Raw genomic sequence first — 22,248 nt, forward strand, 5'->3', positions numbered from 1 at the left:
ATACTTGCATTTTAAATTATCATTAAAATAAAGTCCACTTGAATGTCTAGATAATGAAAAAGTATGCCTCTAAAATGATCTTTACGGTTCTCTCATCTTTTTCTTCTACAAAGCTTTCCCTCCCCTCCACGTCTCAATACATATATCAAGGCATTTCTACAATGTGTTGTGAAGTCCCTGAAGATTAAGACCACATCTAGCAACATCACTGATGAATAAATTCATACTATAAACACAGACATATACATAAATTTTAACTTTCCTAAATATAAACAAAGATAAAACAGCACTCTAATTCCTGTGACAGTGGGGTATACATTAGAAAAAGCATGGATCAGACATCAGCTTCCTTCTAAGGCCACAATAAATTCCCCAATATACTAAGGAAGGAAAAGAGTCCATTAGGTTTTATTCACTTATTTTGGAAATTTAATAAGCTCACTACGAAAATGCTTATTTCGGTAGGGCATGGTGGCTCATGCCTGTAATACCAGCACTTTGGGAGGAAGAGGGGGGTGAATCACCTGAAGTCAGGAGTTTGAGACCAGCCTGACCAACATGGTGAAACCCTGTCTCTACAAAAAAAAAAAAAAAAAAAAAAATTAGCTGGGTGTGGTGGCACTCGTCTGTAATCCAAGCTATCTGGGAGGCTGAGGCAGGAGAATCCCTTGAACCTGGGAGGTGAAGGATGCAGTGAGCTGAGGTTGTGCCACTACACTCCAGCCTGGGCCACAAGAGTGAAACTCCGTCTCAAAAAGAAAAGAGAAAATGCTTATTTCTATGAAAGTGAAAGCAATGTGAATAAAAACAGAGCCAGATCTCTTTGAAGGAAAAGTTTAACTAAATTCAAATAATAAGTTCTCTATCATGCTATATTAATGGATTCACAGAAGAGAAACCATTCTGTCCTACTACACATGTATTTTTTCCTGTTTAAAGCATACTAGTCTACTAATGTTTCTAGGGTTGATCTAATGCATTGTTTACCTTTAAAAATTGATCCTTGATCATATCAAATTTCTGCTTTTCGTGCACTGCTCTGGCTGTATTTGTTCCATCAAAAGGTTCTGCAATGTTAAATGCAAATATAAAGAAAAAATTATTAAAATGAGAGCTACAGTTTCTTTTTTAGGTTTGATGCTGTCAATATGTTAACAGTTTTTGACCTACAAAAATTGCAATTTCAGATGGGTCAGCCTAATATCTTTATTAGATTTATGTATACAGAAAAGCTTGATATACTATGAACTGCCTAATAAGGTAGATAGAATTCAAGGGAGAGGGTGATCAAAAATGAAAGTCATCAGCATAGGTGTGTTAAGTCTAAATCATAAATGTGGGTAAGGTTTCTGAAAAATTACAGAGGGTCAAAGACCTACCCTTAGGAAAATAATAAAAAGTCATCAAAAAGAAGAAAGCATTATATCGAAGAGAGGCAGTTAATGTTAAATATCACAGAAAGGTAACTTTAATTTTAACTTAAAAGCTGATTTGTCCTTTGAAGGTAGAGGTTCAATACTGGAGAAAATGGAAGACAATGCAGGGAGTTATGGCCCAAGTGGATGGTTTAGAAAAAGATACAGTGAAGTCTGGCCGGACACAGTGGCTCACGCCTGTAATCCCAGCACTTTGGGAGCCTGAGGTGGGTGGATCACGAGGTCAAGAGATCGAGACCATCCTGGCCAACATGGTGAAACCCCACCTCTACTAAAAATACAAAAATTAGCTGGGCATGGTGGTGCACGCCTGTAGTCCCAGCTACTCGGGAGGCTGAGGCAGGGGAATCACTTGAACCTGGGAGATGGAGGTTGCAGTGAGCCGAGATCACGCCACTGCACTCCAGCCTGGTGAAAGAGAGAGACTCCATCTCAAAAAAAAAAAAAAAAAAAAAAAAAAAAAAAAAAACAAGAAAAGAAAAGAAAAAAGAAGTAACTTGCATGAGAAATTTGGCAGAAAAAGAAAACAGAAAAAGAGAAAAGCAAACAGAAGACAGGAAAAAAACAAAGGAACAGTTTTTATGTATGTGTGTCTCCAATATATATACTTTCCATGTTCACACCACCATCCCACTCACCTTTCACCCACAAGAGTGAAGAATCCATATAGAGAGACAGGAAGAAACCAGAAAAGTACGAGGAAACTGAAGATAATAATGAGAAGACAAGGATAACTAAAGGCATCAGGAATGAGATGAAATGTCTTAAATAATGCCAGCAGTAGGTAAACATTACTAGAAATTAAGAATTTTAGCACAGAAAAAGGAGGAAAAATGCACAGAAGAACCAGTAGGACCAAATAAAGAGTATTTTTCAAGAATGAGAAGACCTATGTATGTCTTAAAGCTGAAAGCGAAAGACTGGAGGCAGAAAGAATGAAGTTGTTGGTAAGAGGAAAGGTAACCGAGGGGAAAGACCTAGAAAAAGTATGGAAGAATAGGGAATCTGATGGAAAGGTCAAAACTTTTAGATTTGTCATATAATCTACACAGGCCCATAATTTTAAATACTCCTCTTGCTTATTTTTTAGTGCTCAGAAAGGCTATGTTAAAAAGCAGTTTACTAACACAGTATCGTGGGGTTCTTTTCCTTAACAGAATAAGGTCATATGCCAAATTATATACTGAATTGCATCATCATAACACTTTAGAACAGGGTTTAGTATTCAACTGAACACAAGTAACTAAAATAATGCCCACCCAGTGCAATTTATTAGCACACCAAAGCAAGAGATTTAATTTCATATTCACAAACTCTTAAAATACTGCATATAATTCAAGATTAAAACATCCAAAATCTGATGTTTTCTACAAATGCTGATTCTCAACTATTTATACTTTTTAACCTCCAGATTTACAAACGCCTTCAATTTAGCATCTATGAGAATAATTTTGTCCCTTGAAGTCAGTTTTCTACTCACTCAAAATGTCTCAAGGATATATTCAACTACATGTAAATTAATTTTAGAGAAGAAAATTTCTTCAGATCATTTAATTTTTAAAGCAACATCAACTTCTATTTATAAAAGTCCAACTTGCACTAATATTTTAAGTATAAAAGAATATAACTCATTTTATGTCAATATAAGAATCACATATAAAGATTCTATTTTCTTCCATCTGTAAGTCATGAAATTATCCATCAACCACAAGTAAGAGGGATAAAGACAGCTCGAATCTTACCAACTAGAAAGTGTGAATGCCTAAAGTTTGTTTATTATTTCTCATACCTAAAACATTTTAAATGATTTTTTAAAATTAAAAATTTTAAACTAAAAGACTTACAAATCACTTCAGACATAAATGTATTACTTTTAACTGAAACACAGCTGAAATTACTCAAGTAATTCTCTTAGAACCATGATGATCCGTAGATGGTAAACAGAAAACTACCTTCTACACAGATGTATTTATTTCTCCATTCAATACCATCAGGCCTCGGAATGGCTTTGGCTTCACGAACTGAAATCATTTGACTATTCCAGCTATAAGAAGAAAAACAGTAACCATGTTAACTATTCTCATAATTTCTCTTATATTATTTTTATTGTATCAATACTAAGGCCTACCCCAATTTTCTTTTTTTTTTTTTTTTTTTTGAGACGGAGTCTTGCTTTGTCGCCCAGGCTGGAATGCAGTGGCGCGATCTCGGCTCACTGCAAGCTCCACCTCCCGGGTTCACGCCATTCTCCTGCCTCAGCCTCCCGAGTAGCTGGGACTACAGGCGCCCACTACCACGCCCGGCTAATTTTTTGTATTTTTAGTAGAGACGGGGTTTCACCGTGTTAGCCAGGATGGTCTCGATCTCCTGACCTCGTGATCCGCCCGCCTCGGCCTCCCAAAGTGCTGGGATTACAGGCGTGAGCCACCGCGCCCGGCCTCCAATTTTCTTGTGGAACACTGAAACCTGTGCCCCAGCCCTCAGCACCACAATCCCTATTTCCCACCTCTATTTTTTTTTCCACAACACTTATCATCTTCTAAGAATTTGTTTCTTACATTTACTATTTATTATGTTATTCTTCATTGTGTCTCCCTCAAGTAGGATGAAAGCTCCAAGATACTGGATATTTCTTTTTTTCACTCTTCACCTAGGTGCATAGTACATACCAGGTTTTCAACACATATTTATTGAAAAAATGAAGTAACTGGAAAAATAAGAAAGTACAGGCCGGGCGCAGTGGCTCACGCCTGTAATCTCAGCACTTTGGGAGGCTGAGGCAGGTGGATCACGAGGTTAAGAGTTCAAGACCAGCCTGGCCAAGATGGTGAAACCCCATCTCTACTAAAAATACAAAAATTAGCCAGGCGCGGTAGTGTGCACCTGTAGTCCCAGCTACTCAGGAGGCTGAGGCAGGGGAATCGCTTGAACCCAGGAGGCGGAGGTTGCAGTGAGCAGAGATCATGCCACTGCACTCCAGCCTGGTGACAGGGCGAGACTCCATCTCAAAAAAAGAAAAAAAAAAAGAAAAGAAAGTACAAGTAAACAAACAAAAACAACTATGGTCATAGTTAACAACGCAGTAACAATCTGTTATTTGTTAAGACAGAAGTAATCTTCTAGTGTTATCTTCTTGCGTTATTAAATAGTTTTTGTTCAGGTACATCTTTATGTGTATGATTTGGGAGAAAATTTTGAAATTTTTGATAGAAGTGGATGCTGTTTTAGGAAAGCAAAATTAATACTCTATGAAAATATACTTAATGGTTGTATATCAGATGCAGCTGTTAAGAGTAAAATTTTATTCAAGTAAAACAATTTCATCAGCAGGCCTGTCCAGTCTTTAGTACATACTAACTTTACATTTTTTTAAAAAGGTTTATCTAACAGTTATTACAAGTATTTTCTTTTTTTCAAGGAACATTTAAAAGTATATGACTACCCAGCTTGTATATGAGAGAAAAATAAATTTGAGGAACAGCTGATACCATTTTTTAAGTAGTATTTAGCTTTCTCTACCATTTAAGCAAGCAGAGAAAGACTATCACTTGGGACCTTCCAACACTTACCCTACACTTCTCCTCTATTTATCAAAAAGAGAATTTCTAAGAATATAATCATGGGTCCTGTATGGCATTTGTTTATAGAAATTTGATTAATTTCTATATTAAATAAGCATGAAAAATCTTGCATCTTGTGAATTTTGATTCTTGTAAAGCACACTGAAAGTATAATTTATTTTTGTTCCGATCAAGAGGAGTTTGTGAAAGTTTTAAGTTCTTTAAAAATATATATATCAGGATTTGTGCTTTTTAAAAATTAAGTGGGTTGTCAAATGGAAATAGTATTGGTTACAGGAAAATGTTTTAGATCCCTCATGTATTGCAGTTCCATTAGTACAGACTCCAAACAGAAAGACTGCTCTGCTCTATTGTTTCAAATGTCTCTACTAAAAATCCAAAAAGTAGCAGGCGTGGTGGCGCCTATAGTCCCAGCTACTCAGGAGGCTGAGGTGGAAGGATCACCTGAGCAAGGGGAGGTTGAGGCTGCAGTAAGCTGTGATCGTGCCACTGCACTCCAGCCTGGCTGACAAAGTGAGACCCTATCTTAAAAAAACAAAAAACAAAAAACAAAAACATCCACACAAATGTTTCCAACAATTTTCTTACATTGTTTCTTTACAATAACAATGTGAAGAGGGGAGTTATATAGCCACAAACCTGAAGCAAACAAGGTTACATACTACAGTTTGCATCCCTTCACTTTATACTAGTTAAGTCAAATTTATTAATAAAATGAATTTTCCCTTGAGACTATTTGTTTTCTAATAACAGATTAAAGGACAACTAAATCTGCAGAATTAGAACTGTAAACATTATTTTTATAGGGCATAGATTGATTTTTATCTTTCAGAAGAGTTTGGAATATTGAAATACAATATCTTGCTGTTAAATTACAACTTTTATTTCCTTAAATCAAAAATTCTATCTTTACCACTGTATTTCTATTAAAACAAATCCTGATTTTACACTACATGCCACTACTTGGTTCTAAACTGGGTCACAGAAACAGTATGAGATATATGTTAATAGATATATTCATTTTATTATAATCCCTTACCAGATATCATTTAAGTTTCAATGTACAATAAACCCAAATAATGCAGTTATTAAAATGATTATATCATTTGAAGTGCTTCAAAAAGAAAAAAGAATATTTTGAATCACTACTATTTGGACTGATTCAATCTACTGCACTTTCAAAGAACTTTTAAATATTTCTAGATGGTTAAACATTTCAAATCATTAAAACATGACATATAATTGTATACTCTTTGTACTCTAAAGGTAGATTTAGTTATATATTTTTTGAGACAGGGCTTTGTCGACAAGCCCAGGCTGGGGTACGGTGGCACAATCATGGCTCACTGCAGCCTCAATCTCCTGGACTCAAATGGTCTTCTCAAGAGTTGAATTTAAATGGTAATTTAGAAATATCTTCCCTAAATATTTTATTCTTTAAAACACAGCCCATAACCTAAGCCTTTTATCATACTAATCTACTCTCTAACATAATTTGCTTAGCATGTAAAAATTGTTATCATCACTCAATAATTAAAGTGTAAAATAAGATACAGAATCTACACAAGAGAGATGTTTCAGAAAGAAGAACAGATATGGGGCTTAATTTAATCTAAAATACGCTGATAATACATGATCATCTTTTAAATATAAAACTGAGACAACTAATTATATTAGAAGCAAGTTAGGTACTTGCTTCTTCTCTTTGGTAATGTTAACAGACTGGCATTCATCAATAAACTCTCTTTAGCCATTCTTTTTATTTATTTATTAGTCAGAGTCTTGCTCTGTCACCCAGGCTGGAGTGCAGTGACGCAATCCCAGTTCACTGCAACCTCCGTGCCTCCCAGGTTCAAGCAATTCTCCTGCCTCAGCATCCCGAGTAGCTGGGATTACAGGTGCCCACCACCATGCCTGGCTAATTTTTGTATTTTTAGCAGAGACGGCGTTTCACTACTTGGCCAGGCTGGTCTCAAACTCTTGACCTCAAGCAATCTGCCCACCTCAGCCTCCCAAGGTGCGTGAGCCACTGTGCCCAGCCCCATTCTTTTTGTGACCACAGAAAGTATTTTGAGGCAACTGATTAAACTGGAAATGCTGTCTTAAGTGACATAAAGAAAAATTCAAGTCTAATAAAGTCAAAATTATGAGTCTGATACCATATGGCTGTGTGTGTGTGTGTGTGTATACATATATATGTATATATATGTATATACACTAGTAAAATTAAGTGAACAAATATATATAATTTTGTTTTATTGTTATGGGCTGGGAAGCAAACAGAAAGAAAACTTTGTTAGGAATTTCAAATGTCGTAGGTAGGGAAAAAATTTTACTCTAATCCTAGAGTTCTGTTTTGACTGGCTTCTCATCTTCTATCTGAACCTTTAAATGTTAGTATCCATCAGGGCTCAGCCTCTTTCAATCTTCTAATGCTAGAGTACACACCTTAGGCTCCAATAATCTGATGTTTCTTTCCCAAATCCTTTCTCCAGCTCTGACCTTTCTAGTAAGTTCCAGGCTAACATTTACAACCAGCTATTGGAAACTGTCACCTGGATGTCCTATAGGCATCTCTGTGCCCACATTTTCAAGACTGAATGTAATATATCCCATGCATGGTCAGTTATTAAAATCACTCCCTTTCACATGCTCTCAACTCTTACCCACTCTTGCTGCATTGAACTTAGTTGGCTGAAACACAACCCTGATTAAATCTACTCCAATTCTTTCCCACACAGCTGAACATGGGTGGAGAGATGCAACCATACAGAATGATCACACTTTAAATTAATGATCACTTAGCTAAAGAGGGCTCTTAATGTTACTACCCCCAACCATACTGTCTTTCCATAGTTAATCCACCCTTTTACTCTAGTATATGACAATTCATACTTTCATCTTACTTCTCAAATTTCCACCTTCACAATCATTACCTGCACATGTCCCTGACTCATTTCACTAAAAACCTAAAACAATCCAAAGATAATTCCTACTAGCTCCAACCACACTGATTCAGCTACATTTACCTGTGTCCATATATTCTACTTTTAATCTTTATTAATGAATTATCTGTGCTCCTATTCTATTTGTGCTCTAGATTCCAATCATTCTTAACTCAAACAAGTTTATTTCCAAAATTTACTATGCCTTTCTCTGGTATCATCAATTTTTCATCAAGATGGGTTATTTCTCCTCTCCAACAACAAAAACAAAAACTGGACTCCACTTAACACTCTAATTTTACCCTGTTTTTTTCTGCTCTAGAGAATGAGTTACATTATCCATATTGAATTTTTCTCCCTCTGTCTTCTCTTGAGTCCACACCAATAATGCTATGCTTTTTATCCCCATTATTCCACAGAAACTGTTCCTGTCAAGGGTCCAGAGGAGTCCATATAGCTTCTTACTCAATCTATCAAAAAATAATGACACAGATAATCACTCCTTCCTCCTCAAAACATTTTTTTCTCCACTGGATTCCCAAGATACCACATTCCATTGGATTTCCTCCTATCTCAATGATTCTTTCTTCCTAGACTCATATATTAGTTCCTTCTCATCCCCAATCTCATTTTTATATCATCTATGTATTATGAAAAATTTCAAATACAAAAAAAATTAAAAGTATAAAATTTAAAAACAATTCAACAAGTGTTAACATTTTGCCACATTTGTGTGTGTGTGTATTTTGAACTGAACCACTTAGTAACCGGTACACATCAAAGTTCATTTCTGTATCCTTCAGTATATATCTCCTAAGAATAAAGCCATTCTCCTTTATAACACCAACAGCAATTAGAAAATTAACAGTAACTCAAATACCTTTTATAGTTCCCCCACCCCAATTGGGTTATAATAAAGGTTCATGCATTGTATATGACTATTCTATCTCTTTAAATCTAATAAAGTTCCCCTCACATTTTGTTTGTTTGTTCATTTGTTTTTTAAGAGGGAGTCTCGCCCTGTCGCCCAGGCTGGAGTGCAGTGCCCAGGGCTGGAGTGCAGTGGCGCGATCTCGGCTCACTGCAACCTCCACCTCCAGAGTTCAAGCGATTCTCCTGCCTCAGCCTCGTGAGTAGCTGGGATTACAGGTGCCCGCCACCACGCCTGGCTAATTTTTTGATTTGTAGTAGAGATGGGGTTTCACCATGTTGGTCGGGTTGATCTCCAACTCCTGACCTCATGATCTGCCTGCCTCGACCTCCCAAAGTGCTGGTATTACAGGCGTGAGCCACCACGCCCGGCCTTGTTCATTTTTAATGATACTGATTTTTGAGGAGATTAGGCCAGGTATTTCCCAGAATGCCTACATTCTGCATTTGTCTGTCTCTCTGTTTACTGTGTCATTTAACAATACATATTCCTTTATCCCCTGCATTTCCTGTAAACTTCTTAACTGTAAACTTTTTTTTTTTTTTTTTTTTTTTTTTTTGAGACGGAGTCTTGCTTTGTCGCCCAGGCTGGAGTGCAGTGGCGCGATCTCGGCTCACTGCAAGCTCCACCTCCCGGGTTCACGCCATTCTCCTGCCTCAGCCTCCCGAGTAGCTGGGACTACAGGCGCCCACTACCACGCCCAGCTAATTTTTTGTATTTTTAGTAGAGACGGGGTTTCACCGTGTTAGCCAGGATGGTCTCGATCTCCTGACCTCGTGATCCGCCCGCCTCGGCCTCCCAAAGTGCTGGGATTACAGGCGTGAGCCACCGCGCCCAGCCACTGTAAACTTCTTAACATTAGAGTACCCAATGCTTGGCCCTTTTCTCTTTTCCATCTATATATTCACTCCCTTGGTTTTTTTCAAAGAGTTTCATAGCTTTAAATACCATCTACTTGGTGACAACTCCCAAATATTTAGCTCTGTGGCCTGTCTCCTGACTCTAGGCTTATATATCCAACTGTCTACTCAGTATCTCCACTTGAATATCTTGAAGTTATCCCAATCTTAAAATGATAAACAAATTCAGTAAAGCTGCAACCAAACCAGCATGGGACTGGCATAAAAACAGACACATAGACCCATGGAACAGAATAAAGAATGCCAAAATAAATCCATACATCTACAGTGAACTCATTTTCAAAAAAGGTGCCAAGAACATACACTAGGGAAAGCACAGTCTCTTCAATAAATAGTGCTGGGAATACTAGATATCCATATGCGAAAGAATGAAACTAGAACCCTATCTCTCGACATATACAAAAAACAAACCAAAATCGATTGAAGAATTCAATCTAAGACCTCAAATTATGAAACCACCACAAGAAAACATTGGGGAAACTCTCCAGGACATTGGTATTGGGCAAAGGTTTCTTAAGTAATACTCCACAAGCACAGGCAACCAAAGCAAATGGACAAATGGGATCACATCAAGTTAAAAAGCTTCTGCATAGCAAAGGAAACAATCAACAAAGTGAGGAGACAAACCCATAGAATGAGAGAAAATATTTGCAAACTATTCATCTCACAAAGGATTAATAGCCAGAATATATAAGGAGCTTAAACAACTCTATAGGAAAAAATCTAATAATCCAATTAAAACACGGACAGAAGATCTCAACAGACATTTCTCAAAAGAAGGCATACAAAGAGCAACGAGGTATATGCAAAGCTGCTCAACATCACTAATCATCAGACTTAGGCAAATCGAAACTGCAATGAGGTATCATCTCACCCCACTTAAAATGGCTTTTATCCAAAAGACAGGCAACAATGAATGCTGGCAAGGAAACCCTCATACCCTGCTGGTGGGAATGTAAATTAGTACAACCATTATGAAGAACAGTTTGGAGGTTTCCCCTAAACTAAAAGTAGAACTACCATATGATCCAGCAATCCCACTCCTAGGCATATACCCAAATGAAAGAAAATCAGGATACTGAAGACATATCTGCACTCCCATGTTTTTGTAACACTATTCCCAATAGCCAAAATTTAGAAGGAACTTAAGTGTCCATCAACAGAGGAATGGATAAATAATATGTGGTACTTATCCACAATAGAGTACTATTGAGCCATACAAAAGAATGAGATCCTGTCATTTGCAACATCATGGATGGAATTGGAGGACATTAAGTGAAATAAGCCAGACACACAAAGACAAACTTCACATGTTCTCAGTTATCTGTGGTATCTAAAAATTAAAACAATTGAACTCATGGAGATAAGAGACTAGAATGATGGTTAACAGAGGCTGGGAAGGGCAGTGGCAGGGAGAGGGGGAAGTGGGGATTGTTAATGAGTACAAGAAAATAGAACAAATAAGATATATATTTGATAACACAACTGGGTGACTATAGTCAATAATAATTTAATTGTACATTTAAAAATAACTAAAACAGGATAACTCGATTGTTTGTAACGCAAACGATAAATGCTTGAGGTGATGGATACCCCATTTACCCTGATGTGATTATTATGCACTGTATGCCTGTATCAAAATATCTCACATACCCTATAAATATACAAACCTATTATGTACCCACAAAAAGTAACAAAACCGAAGTATTTCAGCAGCAAGGTGTGAGTGAAGTAGGTAAGAAAAATAGTGATTTTTTTTTTTTTTGAGACAGGGTCTCACTCTGTTGTCCAGGCTGGAGTGCAGTGGAGCAATCTCAGCTCACTGTAACCCCCACCTCCCTGGTTCAAGCAATTCCTGTGCCTCAGCCTCCCAAGTAGCTGGGTTTACAGGCATGTGCCACCACTCCTGGCTAATTTTTGTATTTTTAGTAGAAAGGGGGTTTTGCCATGTTGCCCAGGCTGCTCTCAAACTTCTGGGCTCAAGTGATCTCCCCTCCATGGCCTCTCAAAGTGCTGGGATTACAGACATGAGCCACCACACCCGGCCGAAAACAGTAATTTTTAAATGACCATATAAAACTTCTGCAACATTTATACCATATACTCAAGCATCCCTTAACAGTTACTTAATGTTTTGTCTTTCAGAAAAAAGAACTTTTGGCTAGGCGCGGTGGCTCACACCTGTAATCCTAGCACTTTTGGAGGCCGAGATTGGTGGATCACTTGAGGTGAGGAGTTCAAGACCAACCTGGCCAATATGGTGAAACCCCATCTCTACTAAAAATACAAAAAAATATTAGCCAGGCATGGTGGCACGCACCTGGAATCCCAGCTACTCGGGAGGCTGCGGCAGGAGAACTGCTTGAACCCATGAGGCGGAGGTTGCAGCGAGCTAAGAACGCACCACTGCACTCCAGCCTGGGCAACAGAGCGAGGTTCTGTTTCAAAAAAAAAAAAAAAGAGAAAGAAAAAAGAACTTTTTAAATGATTACCTCGAAGTTCAGAAGAAATCCTTATAGACATTTTTAATAATTGCCATAATTCTTTTATACAGCTTCTAGTTTATTACCATGACTACATTCTCGGCTGTGATCCCCATTCAAATTTCTGAAAAAATCTCATATGAAATGACAAATGTACTAGATGGTGAAGTTCTGAAACCTCTTTCCAAGCATCAGTATCACCTGACCCAGCAGACTAGTTTCCTTTAATATTAAATTAACATACAAACCTACACATCCACTATCTTGTTTCTGTTCAACAAAGCAGGTGATTTTCAAGGTATTTGTATACAGATGCTCTAATCCTACACTATACATGGGAAAAAAGTATCTTTCTTCTGTGAATCCTTTTCCCCCTCCACAAACATCCCCTAGTCCCTAATTTATATAACATAATAAACAATGTCAATACAGTCTAACAATTAAGAATGTAGTTTTGGAGTCCAGCTTGAAAGTGAATCCCAACTCTCCCACAATCTAGCTATAGATTGCCATGGGCACGTTTCATGTACACAAATTCCCTAAGCTTGACAGAGGTTATTATGAGGATTAACTGAAATCCATGGGAATCACTCAGCTTACTACAGCACACTAGATAAATTCTCACTAAACATTAGCTATTGTTATTGCAATATCTTAAAGAGAACTCTAGAATAACCATTAAACCTTCACAGTCTATTTATGTACTATGTCTCATCCAGTCTTTAATCTTTCTTCATCTTAATATAAATGAAAGCTCCGTGGCCGAGCACGGTGGCTCACACCTGTAATCCCAGCACTTTGGGAGGCTGAGGCGGGCAGATCACTAGGTCAAGAGTTTGAGACCAGCCTGGCCCATATGATGAAACCCCATCTCTACTAAAAATACAAAAATTAGCCAGGCATGGTGACGGGTGCTTGTAGTCCCAGCTACTTGGGAGGCTGAGGCAGGAGAATTGCTTGAACCAGGGAGGCAGAGGTTGCAGTGAGCCGAGATCACACCACTGCACTCCAGCCTGGGCAACACAGTGAGACTCCGTCTCAAAAAATAAATAAATAAATAAATAAAAGCTCTTACCTTTTTATACTTGTCCAGTATGACAGTTAAGTGTGAATTCTGGGTCAAAGCTATCTGAAATCCTACTTTTCTTCTTTTTTTTGAGATAGAGTTTCGCTCTTGTTGCCCGGGCTGGGGTGCAATGGCACAATCTCAGCTTACTGCAACCCCCACCTCCCAGGTTCAAGCGTTTCTCCTGTCTCAGCCTCCCAAGTAGCTGGGATTATAGGCATGCGCCACCATGCCCAGCTAATTTTGTATTTTTAGTAGAGAAGGGGTTTCTCCATGTTGGTCAGGCTGGTCTCGAATTCGCGACCTCACCCGCCTCGGCCTCCCAAAGTGTTGGGATTACAGGCATGAGCTACCGCACCCGGCCTGAAATACTACTCTTATTAGCTATGTGATCTTGGAGCACGTTACTTCCCCTCTCTCTATGCTTCACTGGTAAAATGGGCATAATATGCCACACACCAGGTAACAATTATGTAAACGGAATGAAATGATAAATATAAATAATAATATAATAAATATATGTTTAGAACCATTTTCCCACCTAGTAATAGCAATTTATTATTATTACTATTATTATTACCCTATGCAAACTTCTTCAAAGTGGTATCCAATGGTAACTGTACCTGCTTCTAATACTGTACAATTCCTCAGTCTTCTCTCTTCCCCCCTCAAGCTTTTCCAGATTGATCAGAAGAGCTGCAAGTAACTCCTAACTCCACTCTCTCTGGACTTAGAACTCACATAAGAACTTTCAGTTCTGTCCAACCTGATTATACATTCTTTATTTTATGTTTACATATCATCTTCAAAAAAGAAAAAAGGGAAAGACACATTCCTCAATTTGTATATCATACTAACACAACTATTTATGAAGATGCCAAGTATTAAATAGATCTTCATTAGTCTTTCTTAGCAGTGTTTTTTACTATACATTTTAAGTGTATAGAAAATGGATGTTCCAAACTACACAGCACCTGCACAGGACCAACACATAGGGCCTACCACTATTGAAATCAACTAAAACTGGGCCTACTGAACTATAAATGTATTTATTAGCTAAGAATATAAAATCTATTTAGCTTCCAATAATTCATTGTCACATAGGAAACTTTATAAACTATACATTTCTGGACAACTTTACAGCACTGGAAGTGACAAACACAGCTCCTGACTAAATCTGTAGCATTTACTTATATATTCGTATTCATATATATATATATATATATACACACACACACACACACATATATAAGTGAACAAACACAATTTAAAGTTTTACTTACTCAAATTCTGTAGCATAATATTTAAGAAAGCCCAGTAAGAGGTCCCCAAGGTTTGATTCATTCTTTGAGAGGTAAGGAGGAACATTACATGGAGCTTGATGTACAAGGTGCAGCTGTATAGCAGGACTAAAAGACTCCTGTCAAAAAGAAGAAGGGAAAAAAATGTAAACCCATTTAAAACACACACTAAGAAACTTTATAAATCCTGAACTAGGCTCCTCTTTGAAAAAGAGAGAAGAAATTTACTCTACTTGGCAATTTGGAAACCTGAAATTTTTCTTCCACTAAAGACTTCACCAGTATTTGCAGTAGACCAGAATGTACCTGAAAAACCAACATTCTAATCCTTGGCTTGAGTATATCACTCAGTTAACCAAACAGATCGCTATTTAGCAGAAGATTTTCTAACTCATAAATAAAACCTTACTATACATACCAAGATCTACCCAATACCATATAGATTTCTTCACAAAGGTTATCTCATTCTTAATTATTCCTACAAGGAGCAGTTATACTTCATGTATAAAGGCTATATCAAGCACAAAGTAAGAGTTTTTTCTGTCACTTCAAACTTCTCTCAAAGGCCGTAAGAGTAACTTTAATATAGAAATAGTACCTATACTAATTTTAAGATTTTATAAATTTTGCTTTATTTTGTTTCTGTATCTTAGATGGAAAAGAAGAGAGATGTTCAACCTGAATTAAGCTTGAAAAGACAAAGAAGGCAGGGAAAATGAGACAGGAAACATACCAAACAAGCAATATTCAGCAAGCTTTTACCATAATATTTATAAAAGAGGATATTATTTGCCTGAAATCCAGGAACAAAGATGCCTATTAGAAAGAATACTAATGGGTACTTATTCTGTTTTCCTATGTTATCCCATTCATTTTCATATCCATTTTTCCTCTATTAACAGCAAGTTCTGGCTCTCAAATATACTAAATGTACTATCAAAATTATTAAGTCATTTATATACATCAATTAGAAAATAATGCAAGGTAATTTGCACAGTGCCATCAAGGATGGTTTTCTGTATTTCTCCACTGCCGTCAGAATAGAAATGGATATTTTTTTTTTCGTTAAAAAAAAAAAAAAAGCAATTAGTTAAGGCAGCAGAATGACAACTACGGTTAAGATTCCAAACTACCTCAATCCTGGGCTTATAGATACTAATGTAATTAAAGACATCTAAATAATGCCAAGTTAAAAAATGGAGACTCTCTAAATAATGGTAGTAGAGAAATTGCATAGTGCACCATTTAATGCTAATGCCCCCAAAATATGAATAAAAACAAAGGAGCAAGAAAACAAAAATATCTCCTCCCTTGTTCCATTACCTATAATTCTATCAATAATTGTTAACTACTATGAAGTGATTACCTTTCTCTCAGAATAAAAATTCTATTCCAACCAAATTCATAAAGTTGATACTCCTCAACATGGGACTTTCCCCTTACATTTCTAACAGCTGTAGTATTAATTACATTTTAAGATTCAAGTAGAAATTTTAACTGTCTAAAAGTGGAGGGGGTAGGAAAGAAACCTCAATTAGTAAAGACTAAAGGCAGAAGGAAGAATAGATGCAGTGCCTCTATTTCCCTTTAACTCTTACTTGTTAGGTATAAAATTGAACTTAGGGCGACAATACTTAAAATTATAAAATTTAAATGTTATTTTCTGGCAAATCAAACAAAAGGTATAATGTAGATCAAATAAGTAGGTCACTGTTTAATAGCTCCTGCTCTGAAAGCTTCTTACTAATTTTGATTCCTAGCACCAAGCACAATTAGCATTCAATTTATGAAGTGAATATGCTAAAACAGAAGTCACTTTCTTATCTGAAGTCTAAAAATGATTGTACCTCCTTTAAAATGTTTATTTTGTTCAGTAATTTAAAGAAAAAGGTCAGCAATTATGACATTAAGAATTGAAGAGTCGTGAGATCCACTCCATTAAAATGCTGAATGACCTGAGACCGACAATTTGGCCAGTCTTCTCTTAGCTTCACTGTTCTTTTTCATGGTCACACACAAAGAGTCAGGTCATGCTTACTGAGGGAGAACTGAAGCAGAAATCCAAACCAAAACTGAAAAAATGAGGACACCTAAAGGCAGCTACCAGTAAACAGTAATTCTATCTATCCTTAAGAAATCCCCTAAGCCAGGCATGGTGGCTCAAGCTTGTAATCCCAGCACTTTGGGAGGCCAAGGCAGAAGGATCAATCTTTGGACAATTAAGCACTTTCTGAAATAAGTTAGACTGGCTAATCTTCTATATGGAAACTGTTTTTCAAAATCTTAAGTGAAAGATGATCACTTTCCATCTCCAGGCAAACAGAAAGAAATTTAGGTTATTATCAAATAAAATACATTAAGTATAATTTCATAGCAATATGAATTATGAAATCCTTGAGCCCAGGAGTTTGAGACCAGCTTAGGCAACTCAGTGAGACCCTATCTCTAAAAAAAATAGAAAGATTAGCTGGGCATGGTGATGACTGCTGTCGTCCCAGGTACTCAGGAGGCTGAGGTGAGAGAAGCAGCTGAGCCCAGGAGGGCTCATCATTGCACCACTGCACTCCAGCTTGGGCAAGACCTTATCTCAAAAAAAAAAAAAAAGAAAGACAAGACATCCCCAGTTTTTAATGATCATTCACATTACAGAAAGATTCTTTGCTTTAAAATTTCAACGAATAATTTCTTTAAGGCCTGACACAGTGGCTCATGCCTGTAATCTCAGCACTTCAGGAGGCCGAGGCGAGCGGTTCCCTCGAGGTCAGAAGTTCGAGACCAGCCTGGCCAACACGGTGAAACCCCGTCTCTACTAAAAATACAAAAATTAGCTGGACATGGTGGCAGGCGCCTGTAATCCCAGCTACTCAGGAGGCTGAGGCAAGACAATCGCTTGAACCCGGGAGGTGGAGGTTGCAGTAAGCCGAATCCACGCCACTGCACTCCATCCCAGCCTGGGTAACAGAGCGAAACTCCGTCTCATAAAAAAAAAAAAGAAAGAAAAAAAAAGAATTTCTTTTAAAAGGGAGCTTCCCCACTTTAGTTATGTATTTAAGAAAAATACATGCTACTTCAGATAGGACAAGGGGGTTCAGAACTTAAACTAATATTTTAGAAAGTACATAAAGAGCAACCAAAAAGTCAAAGAGAAAGAAAGCAGCCTTAAAATTACAAAGTAAGTCCACAAAATAGCAATTAAACTGATAACATCCACCTCTTTAATAAATAAATTTTTGGGTTACAAATTTTTACCTGTTGCTTGTGTGCCTACATAGAGGGAAGATTATATTTTTTAGGTTGGTATCTTATTCTGGGCTTCTGATAATCAAATGTATAACCTGTTAACTCCTGAAAACATTTTCCAAATGATTTTTAAATGTTGATCCTTTAGAAGACATGTAATCTTTCATTTCTCTTCAAGTTAAAAAAGATTAAATAGAAAATCCCTTGGAAAACATCTGAGAACTCTCACCACTTCTGCTCATAGAACTGTCTATAATAATGGCAAAAATACCTTTTGCCAGATTCCATCATTTTTTTCTGAGACTGTCCCATGATATCTTACGTTACCTTCAAAGTCTGAAATGCGGACAATTAAGCGCTTTCTGGAATAAGTTAGAATGGCTAACCTTCTATTTGAAAACCGTTCTTTAAATGATGAAAGGCTTAAGTCAAAGATGATCACTTTCCATCTCCAGGTAAACAGAAATTTACGTTATTAAAAGAGATTAAGCATAATTTCCTAACGATATGAATTATGAGATCCTAGAAATGTATGTTAAAGAAGGTTACAAGGAAAAGAAAAACTGATAGGGAATACTTCTGCCTGAAAAGAAAAAGAACTAAGTGATACCTTGAAGTTTCTGCAAAGATATCTGAATTGCACACAGGTAGGTCATCATTAATCTGGTGATGTATGTTAAAGATTCACCATAAAATTTCCTTTAATTATAACTGACTTTAGTAGATTTTACAAGTTGTGAGATCAAGGTAAGTATATAACATAAAGTAGAGGTACTATAATGAAGTGACTAAGAGCATCAGCTTTGAAGACAGACTGAAGTGTGAAGCATCACCCTTCTATTAGCTGCAGGCATTTAATCAAGTTACTTAGCTTTCCTCAGCTTCATCATTTATAATACAAGGAAAGGAAAAATACTCAGATGGTTGTAAGGATTTATTAACTGTTTAGTATATGCCACATATCATTATTATTGCACATTTATACAATACGGTGTGGTTACCTCCTGAAAACTTTCATGTATTATTTCCAAATTAATTTTTCTATGTTTTCAAAATTCAAGTAGTGCCAACTTTAAAACAATGTCTTATAACCATTAAAAAAAAATCTCCACCAAAATTTGTTAATCTTTTTTTTTTTTTTTTTTTGAGACAGAGTCTCACTCTGTCACCCAGGCTGGAGTGCAGTGACGTGATCTCAGCTTACTGCAACCTCCGCCTCCTAGGTTCAAGCAATTCGCCTGCCTCAGCCTCCGGAGTAGCTGGGACTACAGGCGCGTGCCTCCACACCCGGCTAATTTTTGTATTTTTAGTAGAGACGGGGTTTGAACATGTTGGCCAGGATGATCTCGATCTCATTACCTTGTTATCCACCTGCCTCGGCCTCCCAAAGTGCTGGGATTACAGGCATGAGCCACCATGGCTGGCTAAATCTTTTCAAAAGTATTCATTTATAGCCTGTTTCAGGTAATTGATGGATCCCTTCCTTACATTAGGTCAATTTTTAAAATGAAAAAGTTGCTATATATATGTGTGCACAGTTGTCCCTTGGTATTCCTAGGCAACTGGTTCCAGGGCTCCAGGGGATGCTAAAGTCCCTTATATGAAATGGTGAAGTATTTGCATATAACCTATGTACACCTTCTCATATACTTTAAATCATCTCTAGATTACTTACAATACCTAATACAATGTAAACTCCATCTAAATAGTTGTTATATTTTTTATTTGTATTACTTTTATTGTTGTATTTTTATTTTTCCTGAATATTTTTGATGTGTAGTCGGTTGAATCTATGGATGCATAACCCACATACAGAGGGCCCATTGTATATAGACAGGCTCACCTCGTTTTGTTGCACTTCACTTTACTGTACTTCAAAGATACTGCAGTTTTTACAAATTGAAGGTTTATGGCAACGGTGCATCTAGCAAGTCTATCAGCAGTGCCATTTTCCAGCAGCGTGTGCGCACTTCAGGTCTCTGTGTTCCACTCTGGTAATTCTCATATTTCAAACTTTTTCATTATTATTATATCTTATGGTGATCTGTGATCAGTAATATTTGATGTTACTACTGTAATTGTTTTGGAGTGCCACAAATGGTATCCACATAAGACTGCAAACTTAATCAAAAATGTTATGTGTATTCCGATTGCTCCACTGACTGGCAGGCAATTCCCCTGTCCCTCTCCCCTTCCTTGGGTCTCCCTATTTATTCTCTGAGATGCAACAATACTGAAATTAGGCCAATTAATAACCCTACAATGGCCGACCAAGTGAAAGGAAAAGTCACACATCTCTCACTTTAAATGAAAAAGCAAGAAATGACTAAGCTTAGTGAAGAAGTCATGTTGAAAACCAATACAAGCCAAAAGTTAGGTCTCTTGCACCAATGACAGCCAGGCTGCGAATGCAAAGGAAAAGTTCTTGAAGGATATTAAAAGTACTACTCCAGTGAACGCATCAATGATAAAAAAGCAAAACAGCCTTATTGCTGATATGGAAAGTTTCACTGGTCTGGATAGATCAAACAAGCCAAAATACTTCTTTAAGCCAAAACCTAACCAGAGCAAGACTCTCTCTTCAATTCTATGAAGGATGACAGAGGTGAGGAAGCTGCAGAAGAAAAGTTGGAAGGTAGCAGAGGCTGGTTATGAGGTTTAAGGAAAGAAGCTGTTTACGTAACATAAAATTACAAAGTGAACAGCAAGTGCTTATGAAGAAGCTATAACAAGTTATCCAGAAGTTATCTCGCTAAATTAACATGGCTACACTGAACAACAGATGAATGCAGCTACACTAAATAGCAGATTTTTCAGTGTAAATGAAACAGGCTTCTATTCGAAGATGCTATCTAGAACCTTCACAGCTACAGATGAGACATCAATACCTGGCTTCAAGGTTTCAAAGGACAAGCTGACTCTTGTTAGGGGCTAATGCAGCTGGTGACTTCAAGTTGAAGCCAATGCTTATATACCATTCCAAAATCCCAGGGCCCTTAAGAATTATGCTAAATTTACTCCGCCAGTGCTCTATAAATGGAACAACAAAGCCTTGATGACAACACATCTCTTTACAGCATGGTACACTGAATATTTTAAGCCCACTGTTGAGACCTACTACTACTGCTCATTGACAATGCACCTAATCATCAAAGAGCTCTGATGGAGATGTACAAAGAGATTAATGTTTTCATGCCTGCTAACACAACATCCATTCTACAGCCCACGGATCAAGGAGTAATTTTCATTTTCAAGTATTATTATTTAAGACATACATTTCACAAGGCTATAACTGCCACAGATAGTGATTCCACTAATGAATCTGGACAAAGTACATTGAAAGCTTTCTGGAAAGGAGTCATCATTCTAGATACCGTTAAGAACATTCATGATTTATGGGAGGTCAAAATATCAACATGAACAGAAGTTTAAAAGAAGTTAATGCAACACTTTTGGATGACTTTGAGAGGTTCAAGACTTCAGTGGAGGAAGTAACTGCAGATGTGGTGGAAACAGCAAGATAATTAGAATTAGCAGTGGAACCTGAAGATGTGACTGAACTGCTGCAATTTCATGATAAAACTTTAACAGATGAAGTTCTGCTTCTTATGGATGAGCAAAGAAAAGTAGTTTCTTAAGACAGAATCTACTCCTAGTGAAGATGCTGTGAATCTTGTTGAAATGGCAACAAAATACCAGTACTGCTTGGATCAACCACGTAACTTTTCTAAGACTTAGTTTTTTCATCAGTGAAAGAGGGATAATATTTCTAAGTGTATAAACAAAGGATTTAGAACATTACATAAACTTAGCTGGTAAAGCAGTGGCAGGGTTTGAGTGGACTGACTTCAATTTTAAAGGACGTTCTACTGTACGTAAAATGCTAGCAAAGATCATCATACACTATAGAGAAATCTTTTGTGAAGAAGAATCAATCAATGTGGCAAACTTAACTGTTGTCTTATTTTCAGAAACTGCCACAGCCACCCCAACCTTCGGCAACCACCACTCTGATCAGTCAGGAGCCGTCAATATCAAAGCAAGACTCTCCACAACTGGTGCTGAAGGCTCAGCTGATTGTTAGCATTTTGTAGCAATAAAGCATTTTTAAACAAAGGTATGTACATTTTTTAGACATAATGCTATTGCACACTTAAGAGACTACATGATAGTGTAAGTGTAACTTTTATATGCACTGGGAAACCAAAAAATTCATGTGACTCACTTTATTGTGGTGGCCTGGAACCAAACCTGCAACACCTCAAATGTATGTCTGCACAGGCTACACACCTGTACAGCATGTTATTATACTGAATACTGTAGGCAACTGTAACACAATGATAAG

The 22,248-nt window shown here is 37.1% G+C and overlaps 1 protein-coding gene across 14 annotated transcripts in view; it reads right to left on the reverse strand.

The window, feature by feature from the left end:
- TENT2 (terminal nucleotidyltransferase 2) overlaps positions 1-22,248 on the reverse strand; it is a 74,556-nt gene that overhangs the window by 3,282 nt on the left and 49,026 nt on the right. For all 14 annotated transcript variants that reach the window (XM_055366960.2, XM_055366955.2, XM_019013598.4 and 11 more), the window contains 3 exons: positions 14,646-14,782; positions 3,389-3,480; positions 988-1,067 (listed from right to left, as the gene is read on the reverse strand). In XM_055366960.2, coding sequence (XP_055222935.1) covers positions 988-1,067; positions 3,389-3,480; positions 14,646-14,782 — 309 coding nt within the window. The remainder of the gene's footprint in view (positions 1-987; positions 1,068-3,388; positions 3,481-14,645; positions 14,783-22,248) is intronic.

This window comes from Gorilla gorilla, chromosome 19 (genome assembly GCF_029281585.2).
Source record: "Gorilla gorilla gorilla isolate KB3781 chromosome 19, NHGRI_mGorGor1-v2.1_pri, whole genome shotgun sequence".
Taxonomy (NCBI): domain Eukaryota; kingdom Metazoa; phylum Chordata; class Mammalia; order Primates; family Hominidae; genus Gorilla; species Gorilla gorilla.